The following is a 14,139-nucleotide window of genomic DNA, read 5'->3' as shown; positions in this document are numbered from 1 at the left end:
ACACACTGTAAAGAACAAAAAGTTGTCTTTACTTTAAAAAAAAAAAAAAATGCAAAGTTGTTCATTTATGTTTAATTTATGTTTACTTAGGTCAATCAGATCAGTTCATCAAATCGAATTCCGATTGATCTAAGTAAAAATAATTAATTTTCTCAAGAGTTTGCTTTAATTTTATTTATTTTATGAACTTATAAAGTTATTATTCCTGACAGCGCAAAGAAGATTCCAGTCCAAAAGCTAAATCTATTATCCAAACCAGTGGTTCTCGAAATGATTTGGCTCAAGTACCCCATTTCTCTTACTTTCGAATCCAAGAACCCCCTTATGTCCAACTAATATATTTTGCTCAGAATTCTGTGAAAAAACAACTATAGAGCATAATGATGGAATGAATGAGTGATAACACACATTTTAAAGAATCTCATTTTGTAAATAAGTAGAAAAAAACAGTATTTAGTGCAGTGGTTCCCGACCTTTTTTGAATCGTGACCCCATTTTGATATCAAGATTTTCTGGAGACCCCGAAGACATTTTTTTCCAAAATTAGTTTTTGAGCTCAGATATCTATTTATTTATTACTGCATTTTAGTTTAACTAGATTCACAAAAATGAAAGTATAGAAATACCGTTGTTTAAGATTGTGTGTTTCATAATAATTTTTAAAAAAAATTAAAAAATCAATTATTATTTTTCAGAAATTTCATTTAGGGGCTCCTGAATAGATTTGTTTCTATAGTTTTTACCATTTAGAGGAGAGGAGAGCAGTGGTTCGCAAACTTTTCACAGTCCTGGAGCCTTTCAGACATTTAACTTGAAGCCATGTACCCCCTACTCCTGCACAATTAAAGGTGCAGTCCGCAACTCTCAGATCCCTCTCTCCCCCTCCCTCCCCGCTGCTCTCTTGCCCTGCCTCCAAACTTTCCAAAGTCCTTCCCTAGCTAACAAGCTAACGCTAGTCCGACAGCAACATCACAGTAATATAACATGCTCTATTAAAAGCATATTGCAGCAGCGCTTCTCTCTCTCTATGTGCACACACCTCAGCAGGGGCAGCAACAACACAGTGTCACTTACTGCAGCTCACATGGAGGCTGCTGCGTGCACATGAACAACACACGAACAACACATGCACTACAGAGTTCTAGTGGAACAATTACAAATCAAACATAATGTAAATCAAGCAGCAGTAATTATCTTTCAAGCAGAAAAGTCACTAATTCCACCTTCTACTCCGCCAGACCATACACTATAAAAAAGACGGCGTTCTCCGGGAAAAGGGCGGGGCCTGTGAGTAACAGCTGTCAGACAGTCCATCAAACACAATCCTGGCTCTGATTGGTTCTTTTTGTTCGGTCGCGGTGCATTCTGGCAATCTGCCAAAGGCTGCAGGAGCAGCAGGGGGGAGTCAATGAGTTTGTTTTTTTCACACAAACTACTAGTTTGATGTAAAGCTGTCCTTACATAGTGACTGTTTTAGCCAGTCTGACAAAAACTCACTTTTATAAGAGTTGCAGACTGCACCTTTAAAAAACACAATATACAATGTAGCCCTGCTGTATAATTTGTCCCTGAAATTTACTTATCTTGTTGAGGAGCAATATAATAATAATAATAATAATAATAATAATAATAATAATAATAACCAGAATATTTGAATTTCCTGAAGAAAACATAAGTGAGGATGCAGGTGCTGGCCTGTGTCACACTGCATTAGCCTAGCATTAGCATTAACTAGCATTAACATTTGCCTAACATTCACATTAGCCTAGCAATAACTTAGCAAGAGCAAAAACATTAACGTTAGCCTAGCAATAGCATTATCCTAGCATTAGCATTAACCTAGAATTAACATTGATCTAGCATTAACTTTAACCTAGCATTAACATTAGCCTAGCTTTAGCATTAGCCTAGCAATAGCATTAGCTGCTCTATTTATATTCTAGTTTCCAATGTTGTAACAGTGTTTTTAATTTTCATTCACGTACCCCCTATGACAATTTGCGTACCCCTGGGGGTACCTGTACCCCGCTTTGGGAACCTAGGGAGTAGAGTATCTTTATTGATCCCGCAGTGTGGAAATGTACAGTCATGACAGCTCACTTCAGATAAAATGCAATAAAAAAGACAACAAAAACCCAAAAGATACACAAAAAAATAGTGCAATGAAGATAAAATAAACAATACAATAATCAAAACTATACATAGAAATAAAAATAGATAAATATATATAGTAAACAATCCTCATCATATCACACCTGATGTGGGTCCAAGACTGACTCTTTATTTGTTAATTTTGCTCTCTCTCTCTCTTTTAAAGGATTTTTTTGGCTCTAGTGGCCTTTATATGACAGTTGTGTGACAGGAAGGGGGTTAGAGAGAGCAGGGAATGACACGCAGGAGAGGGTCCCAGGCCGGGAATCGAACCTGGACCCGCTGCAGGTGAGGAACTATAGCCTCTGTACATGGGGCGGGCGCTCAACCCACTGAGCTAAACACCGCCCCCTCTCTCTCTCTTGCTCTCTCAAGTACCCCCTAGTGCCTAGGTTCCCAAAGTGGGGTACGGGTACCCCCATTTTAATATTGACAATTTTTTGGCGTGTTTTTTTTTTTCTTTTTAGAATTAGCTTTTGATCATGTTTATTGTGGCGAGAATTAGTGCATGAAGTGACAAAGTGGGCCAGCTCAGATTTTACACTGCATTTTATTTGAACTAGATTTATATTTGCGAAAGTATAGAAAAATCAAAAAAAATAAAATAAAAATAATAATCAAAACATTCTAAAAATGCGTTTTTAATCAGTATTTTTTTCATGATTATAAATGATTAGAGATTTAAGGGGACCCCATTTGAATTTCAGGCGACCCCACATGGGGTCACAAGCCCAAGGTTGAAAAACCCTGCGTTACATTATTATGTTTTCGAAGTGTGCAGCGGTAGGGGGTACATGGCTTCAGGTTAAATGTCTGAAGGGGTACGGGATGGGAGAAAGTTTGGGAAACACTGCCCTAGTGCCATCGCTAACCCTTAGGGGTACACGGACCCCTATTTGAGAAACACTTATCTAAACCAGTGAAAGTGAGGAATACTGAATCCTGACGCTGCTGCTCATTACATAAGCATTGTTTCCCCTGGATTATCATCAGCTCCTGCTGTAAAAGGGTTAAAGAAATGTATCAGTTGATGTTATTTGTGAGCCATGGTTGCTGGTTCCCTTCCTCATCTCATGTGTTAAGTGGGTTAATCACTGGTGGCCACAGGCATTGTGGGGAACGTGATTAGTGTGTGAGGCGTAATTAAGTATATGAAGCTTCACACTGACGAGCTCAGGGAGCTGCACGCACACGCACACGCACGAGGATGGAGGAAAAAGGGGGGGAAAGGTGTGTGTGTGTGTGAGAGAGAGAGAGAGAGAGAGAGAGAGAGAGAGAGAGAGAGAGAGAGAGAGAGAGAGAGAGAGAGAGAGAGAGAGAGAGAGAAACTGCAGTGGCTGAAGACATCCTATCACAGCCCTCCATCAACAGTACACACACACACACACACACACACACACACACGTTGACTTGGATGGAGATGATGAGTGTCACTGCGCCCCTGGTGGTGATGCAGCGTCACTGCAGCCCATGCGCAGCGCAGGGCTTTAAAAAGCGGCAGGCGGCGCACCGGGGCCACAGTGTGTGCTGGGGTTGAACCAAAGACACACAAAGTAAAAACAAAAAAAAAAATAAAAAAAGAGAAAGAAAAAAGTTGACAGCGGATTTTATCCTCAGCGTCAGACCTGCTGCAGCATCCTAAAGAAAGAGCATCATCATCATCACCATGGCAAACAAAGCCCAGCAGCCTCCTCACCTCCACCTGGCCGAGGTCACAGCGACCCAGTTCCTGGACATTTGGAAACACTTCGACGCTGATGGTAGGACATTTTACTATTCTGATTAAAAATCTGTTTTTATATCAAAGGCTTCAAACCACAACTAATTAGCCATGTATAGCCCAGATGCAACAGAAATACATGTGTATATTACATAATAAATAACCTTTTTTATTTTACATTTTATTACATTTTTTTTTTCTTTCTCAAAATTAAAGCAAAATATTTCAAATTTATTGCGGGGAAATCCTGAGTTGTATTTTTCTTCTTCTGAATGATAAATTCTATAAGATTATTTCTGAATGATAGATTTTTATTTTTTGAATTTATTTTATTTTTTTTAGGGGATTTGCTCATTTAAAATAAAGACATTCTCAAATGAATTACTCATACTTAATTTTTTTCCTTTTTGTGATTTTTCCTTGATTTTTAACTTGAAAATGTAAAAAAATATACAGCATATAAAGATTTACTGTTAATTAGTAAATCCATGGTCATAACTGGTCCCTAAATGATGATGATGGGATTTGTCAGTATTGAATGACTTATAGTATTCAATCCTTACTGAGGGCAATGACAGAAATGTATTAAGTTAAGTCTTCATCGATGGACAGTATGTTTTCTACTTGATTTGTGTTTTTTGTGTGTTTACATTTCTTTTACTGATTTTTGTTTATTATTGGCCAATAGGTTAAAGTGTATTTATGGGACACGTATACTAATTTAGTGATACACTGTGATAATCTATCTATCTATCTATCTATCTATCTATCTATCTATCTATCTATCTATCTATCTATCCCTCTCTCTCTCTCACACGCACACACACACACGCACACACACACACACACACACACACACACACACACACACACACACACACACACACACACACACACACACACTTCTGACAGCTCTGACAATACTTTCTGACATCTGTGACAATCCTTCATTAAGATGGCACAGATGTTTTTTTTTGTTTTAGTTTTTTTTTTACAAGCCTAATTGTGAATATTGTCTAATTCACGAATTAAATGAAAGATATACTCCAAAGTAGTGCAGACGTAAACGTCTATAATGAAAAGGATCATCTTCTATATGCCAGCTTGTCCTGCAGGCGATGTTGGAGCCCATTCCCAGCTGATGTGGGGTGCAAGACGTGGTTCACTCTGGACACACACACACACACACACGCACACACACACACACACACACACACACACACACACACACACACACACACACACACACACACACACACACACACACACACACACACACACACACACACACACACACACACACACACACACAGGGCTTAAATCTGCAAGCTCTGTGCTGTGATGTGTTGATGCCAAGCATGCGGCACCAAGAAGAAAAATGTCCATCTCGCTCTCTCTTTTCTTCTGTTTTATTTTAAGTATGGAGCTATTTAGAACTTAGCAGAGATGTAAAGAGTACTGATATATACTCAAGTAGAAGTACTGTTACTTGATTGAAATTGTACTCAAGAACTGTCATCAAACCAAAGCTGAAACCATAGGATAGTCCTAGTCGGGTCGACTGACTGCAAGAGAGAGATAAGTACAAGTAGAAGTACATAAAATACTCAAATACAAATAGAGAGTAGCTCAATTAAATAGTCCTCAAAGTAAAAGTCACTAGTTACTTTCACCAGCTACGTTTATTTTTGGCAATAAATCTTGCCACGGTTCCCTAGCATACAGTAAACATCTCATGTATAAACTTAAAAAGGAAGAGACCAAATCTTGCACAATTGGAATTGAATTTATTTTCCACAAAGACATCAATGTAAAATAAAAGGTTTGTCAAAATGTACAATTCTTTTTTAAATCAAATAACATCAATTCATTCTATAGAAAAAATTCTCAAGCTCTATGTATCGCAAAATTTATGAACTCTAAAACTGAGAAAATAACCTCCGTTCAATGCTGTTTTGGTGCGATGCAATGCATTTTGGTCGGCCATGATGTGATGCATTTGATTGTTGTCATTTTTTGTAGTTTCATGATGTCCGTTGATCATTTTAAAACAAAAAAACAATAATTTACTCAGTAAGGGTTGGGTGTAGAAATGTAACAAATAGCCTTTTTTAAAATGTACTTAAGTACAAGTAAATTTACTGATTCAGAAAATATACTCATAAAAGTACAAGTACCCATAAAAGCAACTGACTTACAGTAATGTGAGTACTTGTAATCTGTTACTTTCATCTCTGGAAGTTAGGTGCATAATAAGATGTTTTGCTTGGAGACCTGCGACCCACAGTTTTGGCTTGAAATAATATAATATAATTTTATGTAACTTGCAATCAGTACCACAGACCATATAAGGTGTAATTTCACTGTTTGTGCACTCGTATCCATCAGCACACATAAAGGCACAGTGCTGAAGGCAAAGGGAGTTGAAGACTGATGAACGAACCTTAGCAACACCAAAGACTGCATTAGCTTCCACGTGCATTCGCCTCTTTGACCCGATAAGCGAGGATTTTCTCGCGAAACGCCTTCAAACACTGTCAAACCTGCATATAGTGTTCTATGTGTGTGATGAGGCTGAAGTGTCCTTAGCTCCACCTCTTCAATCAACTTTCTTTTGATGTGCAAAACCCACCTGTCAACGAGAAAAGTGTGCTACACCTATTTGTTTTACACACAGCCTCGTGGGGATTCATTGTCAGCCTGATGGGTTTTGACGCTTGCACACATGCTGAAATACGTTCCACAGGGAAATCAGGACGCAATAAGGAGTCAGGCATGGTTGGCGGGTGGGGAGAGGGGAAGGGGGGTGGGGGGGGATCTCAGCATCTCAGTGGAGCTTCTTCACGCGAGTGTAAAAAAAAAAAAAACTGTCATATCTGGTTTATTTTTTTTAATCACTAGCCTGGTTAAAGCGTATGGCTTTCATTGAGTCCGTGCAGGTATTTTGCATATTGTGATTTGCAAAGAGCCACTTTGCAAATCACAGCTCCAGTGTGGAATGGTAGATTTGGCTACAGTGTTTACTTCATGGCTCTCAATATTTGGATGGCATCTAGCCTGGAGGAAAGAAAGGAGGGCTGATTTGATTGTTCGTATTTGATTAAACATCTCCGAGTTGAGTTGCCGGTACAAATACATGGTAAGGTGTTGATGAAACAGCATGATCCATCATGGGAAGCTTGATCATATCACATCTGGATCAGAAGCTTCATCCCTCTTCTGATTTTTTCCTCTTAGACCTCGATTCAGTCACTTCAAACTTGACAACTGAAACAAATGCACATTCTCATGCTAATTATAGCTTATTTTCTGCCAATAGTCTTTCATTGTCCTAAATATGGAAATATGCAGCGCTAAGCAAAAATCTCCTTCCTGAGCTGACCCAGCTGTGATCTTAACACAAATTATTTGAATACACAGGGCTGCACTCTCCTTTGAAAGGCAAATACTCATTATATCGGTTTTAAATATGCACTTAGTTGGTCCAACTGCCTTTTTTGAAAGTTTTTTTGTGTTGGGGGCTGAATGTTTAAATCAAAACTGGAAGTAAAGCGTCACTGCCAGCATCTCCAGAGACTGCAGTGACGCAGTATCCCAAAAGAGAGCGAGTGTGTTTGGGCCAAAAGTGGTTTCATGAACCTTTTATCTCGCTGGCTGGTGCAAGCGTCAAGTGCTTAGTGAGAGCAAGTTGGTAGGCATCCTCTCATTATAAAGTGGGAATCAGCAATAAGCTGTATAGCTCATGGCAACAAATTATTACACATCGCTTATATTCAGTCTATATACTGCATGTTAGTGCCAGAATGTATAAGGTAGTTATAGTTCAGGGCATCTTCAGCATTTCATTGGAGAAAAGTTAACTCTTTAAACATAATGTTGAACAGTCCAAAGAGTAATAACAAGTGCATTTCAACCTCAAATATTCATAAGATTTATTGATCTATTGCTGCATTTGTTTAACAGATGACAACTACCCAGTGTAATCTATTCATACATCAATAATTTTGTTGTTTTGTGCCATTCGATTTGTAGTTAATCACATCTTACGCTGTTCAATTATCCGGTTGGCCAGTGCTAAATGTCAATACGGCCCACAGGATACAGACCTGCATCGCTGTGCTTGTATTAAACTGCGCAGTTTGTGTGTTTGAGTTTTTACATGGAATCATCAAAGAAGGAAATAAGCATATTCAGACATATGCGTTCCGTCCACAGACGCGAAGCCGCCTGTGTGTGCAGAGAAGATGTGAGATTGAAGATGACAAAGACGGAGAAAGTGCAGAGGAAGTGGAAGGCATGATCATTTTTGTTAGGATTTAATGAGGCAACTCTACCCTCCAGGGTTTTACTGAAGCATCTCGTCGCATCATTTGGAGCCATCTGTCCAGTCATCCAGCATGGTCGTTGATAGAATACTGGCACAGGTTCACATGCTACGCAGTGATTATTGCCCTTTTTCATTATGTGAATGGGCTGTAGTCAGAGCAACAAAATAAACATAAGGATTCGTTTGTGATGATTGGCAAACCCATGGATAGATAATAAGACTAATAACTTTCTGTAAATATTAATAAGGAACTTAACCAGATGATTAAAGTAGAGGCCGACCGATATGGGATTTTTATTACAATTACATTCATAATTAAACCATAATTGTAATCAATTATCAATTACACTTATAATTGACCACAACCCTGATGCAGATATTAAGGTTTCTAAGTAGCTGATAACTACGGAAGCGGATTACGGTCAATTTTGATGCAAATTTGGTCGAGATTAAAGTCTAAAAGAAGAGATTAAAGTCAAAATTTAGAAAATGAACTCAAAATATAATATTGTGATAAAAGTCAAAGGTTTGCTATTAAAGTCAAATCTACGGAAGCAGACTAGGGCCAGTTCACCATATACAACAGCAGTCGCCATCCCAACTGGCCCTAATCTGTTTCCGTAGTTCCTCAATAGCCACAGACAGGACTGAATGCTCCACCTCTTCTAAACTTGACTGATTTTTCTTTCTGAACAGATCTGCTGTTTGTTGTCGAATTGGCCCTAGTCAGCTTCTGTAGATTTTACTTTTGTTAACAAACCTTTGACTTTTATCACAATATTGTATTTTGGGTTCATTTTCAAAATTTCAACTTTAATCTTGTCTTTACGACTTTAATCTCGACATTATATTTCAACTTTATTCTCGAAATTTCGACTTTATTCTTGATTTGCCCAAAATAATTTTCTCACTCAATATTTGGCCCGATACGACTTCTGTAGATATCCGATATATCTGCCAATAATCGATATATCGGTCGATATTAAATAACGACGTTGATAGACAGTACACAAAATGTATACTTTACATAAAGAAAAATAAATCTCATAATATCCAAAATATATTTCAAGACAGCAAAAGAAAAATACTACTACCGTAAATAAAAGTTTAATTAGTAACACTGTCAACAAAAGGACTGTAAAGCCACTGATAATTAAGAAAAGGCAAACTTGCGCAAACAGTTTTTCTGGAATTACATTGTTAAAAATATATACAGTAAAAAATGACGTTGCTCAAATCTCAGAGCGTAAACATGGATAAATCAAAAAAAGGCTAAATGTAAATGCAAATAATGAATTAGTGTACTTCTCCTGGTGTTGTCATTTTGTAATCATTACTGCTGATTCAAAAGTTTTGGCTTATAATGCTGAAAGCACAGAGCCACATAATCTCCACTCAGCAAAAACATTAATACATGAGTTACATTTAATAAACTGACCGATTAATCAGCCGCGCTATTGACCGATGTCGATTAATTGGTGAGAGCTATAATCAGCCTGCATCTTAAAGGTCTCATGTCATGCTATTTTTCACCCGTCTCCATTTGTTCTAAGAACCCCCAAAACATAGTATTTGAGGTTTATTTTCCCAAACTCAAATGTTTTCCAGAGTTTTAGCCTCTGAAAAGTTACTTTCTGAGCAACTCTACACAAACAGGCTGATTTGCGGCCTACTAATGCATATTCACGAGTGGGCGTGTCTATAGACGGGACACTGATTTCCTCCTCCCACCCACTCCGTAGCCGAGCTCATGCTGCTTTATGAACACGAGACAGAGCGTGGGGCGTTCACCGGTACATACATAGACTGTAGAAAATACATACATAGCACTGCGCGAAGGACGCTGAAATGTTCACCTTTGTGGGCGTGTCTGTTTACATGTCAATCAGGGCAGAGAGCTTCCTGGAGGCGCGGCTTCTCCAGCTCAAATTCGTCATCAAAGTGGGAACGCGTCATCAAATTGGAGCAAGGTGTTTGGGCTCACCCTGCAGTAAGAAAGGAGCAAATCACCCTCTAAATAACGATTGAGGGAATCAATGAAAAAAAACACTATGGGAATGTTGTTGAAACCCAAATAGCACGATTTATGATGTTTAAAGCACAGAAACGTTGATTTAGCTGAACATGGGCCCTTTAAAATCCAAGATAGCAACTCTATAATTAGCGCTTGCTTGCACACACTCTGGTAAACACACATTCTTGGAAGAGTGATCGGTTTGCAATGTGTTTGACAATAGTGTAGTCTAGGGCAGTGGTTCCCAACCAGGGGTACGCGTAACCCTAGGGGTACGTGAGCACATTGCAGGGAGTATGTGGAAAAATTAAGAATTTATTTCCAAGATAATAAAAAATATTCTCAGTCATTTCATAAGTCTGTCAATAAAATGGTACGTGTGCGCAATGACTTGTTTTTCAAATTTAAATGCCTGATTCAAAGAAACTCCTTGTAGTAAATGCCATAAAAAGTTATATATAACACAGGCAGGTTCATTATTCGTTTTGTATCTATTTATTTATATTATTTTTTATTCTTATTTTTCTTTAATAACACTATAATCATAATATATTAGTATTAATAATACAAACCTTTACTATAATTTTTTTTCTTCGTATATTTATAATTTTTATTGCCTTGAAGGCAACATCATTTTATGTTTAATTTGAGTTAAATAAGAAGATAAAGCCTGAATATTAATTGTTCAATTTAAGAAGTTGAAATAAAATGACTTGCGTTGATTATTAATTTGTGTTACGTTCTACTTTTGGAGAAGCGTGAACACGTATGAGTGTACGAGTGTCAAACCACGAGTACCCCCACTCATGGTTTGACATAAAGACAAGATAGGTTGGGAACCACTGTTCTAGGGAGAGACAGGAGTTGCTGGTAAAAGGCTCATGTTTGAATCAATACTCAATATCGAGCCACGCTGGGATCTGCTTGACACTGTGACACTGCTATCACATCTGCATAAGGTTTTTGCACGTCAGCTATTCTGAACCACAGAGAAAACCTCTTTAGTATGTTGCAGGAATGTAAGATTATCATGGCCTATCACTTCCCCAGGTAATGGCTACATCGAAGGAAAGGAGCTGGAGAACTTCTTCAGGGAGTTGGAGATGGCTCGACGAGGAGCAGGGGTGGTGAGTTCAGGGACAGCAGATTCTCATCATGTGTTTGTAATAAAAACCCCATGTACTCCTTCAATAATGTGTGTGTGTGTGATTGGTCATCCCTAGGATCCTACCAACCCTACATTCAGAGAAAACATGAAAGAGTTCATGCAGAAGTTTGACAAGAACAAAGATGGACGAATTGAAATGTCTGAGGTAAGATTATTATTTTTCATCTGACATGCTTTATCATCTGACAATTCACATTTTACTGCGGATGTAATGATTCACTCAACTCCCGATACGATTCGATTCGCGATACTGAGTTCACGATACGATTCTCTTTTGATTTATTTTACAAAATGGGACTGTAGACAAATTTTTTTTTTGGGAAAAAAACTAGAAAATACGGTACTATTTTCCTTTTATTTTTCATTGTCAAAAGAATTCCTTGATAAACTATTCAAAATGATGCAATTTAACTAAAAATAAATCTTGAATGAAGTAAATAAAGGAATAATACAAATGAAAATGAAGCCTATTAATTTAAATTCTGGTTCTATAATAAACAATGCAAAACTGCATAATAGTTCTTTTTCTTTTAAAAGTGCAACTGAAAATGTATTTTGTGCCTTAACAATTGGACTTTAAAAAAAAAAAAAAATAACGTGATTGCCCTGATTTACGTCATATTTGTTTGGACCAGCAGAGGGCGCTGGTAACCCAGTGGTCGGTTGGCATGCAGATATTCTAGCAGTGAAGAAGAGAAGCTATGCTAGCAGACAGAGCTAATAGAAAAACGTGACTTTTACAGATATTCAAGTAATATTACAAATATTCTTTCGGTGCTAAAGGAGTAATGAATCATTTATTAACATATTTAAGAGTAGATGGCGGCCAGAAAGAAAGTATTATCAGACTCCGCCTGCCGCCTACACTCTGCTGGTTAAAAAAAGTACTGCGATTCAATTTTCAGAAAATCGATATCAACCGTGATACCTATGAATCGATTTTTAACTGCCTTACGATTAATCGTTACATCCCTACATTTTACATTTTTAGTTTTTGTGTGTTCGCATAAAACTATGCAAATATAGGGAATTGAAGCTTGTTGTATGATACTCTATTAGTTAAAAAAAAAAAAAAACAATAGAAATTTGGGAGAAAAAGGACTTCTCACACCAAACAATTACTTTGGAGCTGAGATCCCCAAATGAACTGTTTATGTAAAATGTAAAATGTCACGGGACAAATATTAATAGGAAACCTATATATTTTGCAATGTTATTATTTTTTTTTTTCAAAACAAAGTAATTTAAAAAGCTAAGAAAGATGATGAAATGTACTGCACAAAGCAGTGTCTAATTTAAAACAACAATTTACTTCTAATTAAAGTGTAGTTCAGCCAAACATTACCAACATTAGATTAGAAGTCAGACTCATTTATTTTATTTTAATACTTTTACTGTGACTACCACAGGCCAAGGAGGTATTATTTTCACCTGTGTTTACTTGTTTATTTGTTTGTTGGCACGATTAAATCAGAATTACACCATGGAAGATTCCAATACATTTTGGAGGATATTCTGATCAATATACTGACTCTGGATCGGTTTCAAAAATCAAAAATAAATCCTCATTACTGGAGAAATTTCAAAAATTCACATCTTGGTTTGTAATTAACCGATCTTTTTGAAAATTGACGCATTTATGTGGAGTTGGTCCTTTAATTACCCAACCAATTAATTTTCATCCACATCGTATCTATATTGTAATTCACATTTTATGGCAATTTTTTTTTTTTAAATGGAGGTGCCTTTATACAGTATTAGGACCTGCTGTATTGTTATAAATGGGGATAGAAATTATACTGATGTCGACATTAAGGTATCGTACTGAACTTCTGGAGCTTTTACTGATGTCTTCTCAGGTTGGCTTTTACAAATGAGAGTCAGACTCCAGGCCACAGATTATCCAGAATGTTTTGTCGTTTGTCATTTGTCTCCACACCATCCCTAACTCTCTTAGACACTTCCTGTTTTCTTTGATGTCCATGCCATCACTGTCAGACTACCTTCCTTTGATGGCCTACACTAGGGTTGTCAAACTAATTTCAGTTCAGGGGCCAAATACGGACCAGTTTGATCGTAAGTGGGACACAGATTTTGGGTGGGGGAAAAAGAACAAATTCAACATTAATGTGCTATGGATTTCTACGTATAAATGATAATATAAATGCTAAAACATGTGAGTGTATCCAACCCTGTGGAATCTGGAGAAATTCTGTGAAATAGTTTGAGGATAATTTGCCAGATTTTGTAAAAAAATGAAAGGGGCTGAGATATTTAAAACTGAATTAGGTGGTAATTTACTGAATGTTTTATGTTTTTTGTGCAATTTTTCCACTTTCTCGAGCGGGCCGAATTTGATTTGATTTGGCCTTGAGTTTGACACACGTGGCCTACACACATCATGACTGTACTAAGTAGTAATAAAAAAACAGTTATGCTGAGCCTGAGCCAAGTCGAGCTTTGAGAAATTAGCAATTGTAGATGTATTATGTATCATATTCATAGGTGTAAAGACCACTTATTGATCCTACTCAAATAGAAGTACTGCTACTTGATTAAAATTGTACTCAAGTACAAGTACAAGTAAGTCATAAATAAAATACTCAAGTACTCAAGTTTTGTTTCTCAGTTTAGCCAAAAATGTCCCAAAAAAAACTTGTTTGTTGTCAACAACTTATTGTTCTCTGGAGCGGAACGTAGTTTTACGGAACCTCTACGGTGTGCACTGCCACCGCCCCCCGCACACACCGCCGTCTGTG

At 37.4% G+C, this 14,139-nt stretch overlaps 1 protein-coding gene across 1 annotated transcript in view; it reads left to right on the top strand.

Moving 5' to 3' along the window:
• Positions 1-3,659: 3,659 nt before the first annotated feature.
• The window catches only part of calb2a (calbindin 2a), a 32,205-nt gene continuing 21,725 nt past the window's right edge, over positions 3,660-14,139 (top strand). Inside the window, exons 1-3 of the mRNA XM_028449852.1 lie at positions 3,660-3,911; positions 11,263-11,339; positions 11,436-11,525. Coding sequence (XP_028305653.1) covers positions 3,818-3,911; positions 11,263-11,339; positions 11,436-11,525 — 261 coding nt within the window. The 5' untranslated portion in view covers positions 3,660-3,817. The remainder of the gene's footprint in view (positions 3,912-11,262; positions 11,340-11,435; positions 11,526-14,139) is intronic.

Source organism: Gouania willdenowi, chromosome 6 (genome assembly GCF_900634775.1).
Source record: "Gouania willdenowi chromosome 6, fGouWil2.1, whole genome shotgun sequence".
In the NCBI taxonomy this organism is placed as follows: domain Eukaryota; kingdom Metazoa; phylum Chordata; class Actinopteri; order Blenniiformes; family Gobiesocidae; genus Gouania; species Gouania willdenowi.
The sequence above is the reverse complement of the archived record's forward strand: the minus strand, read 5'-3'. Positions and strand labels throughout refer to the sequence as shown.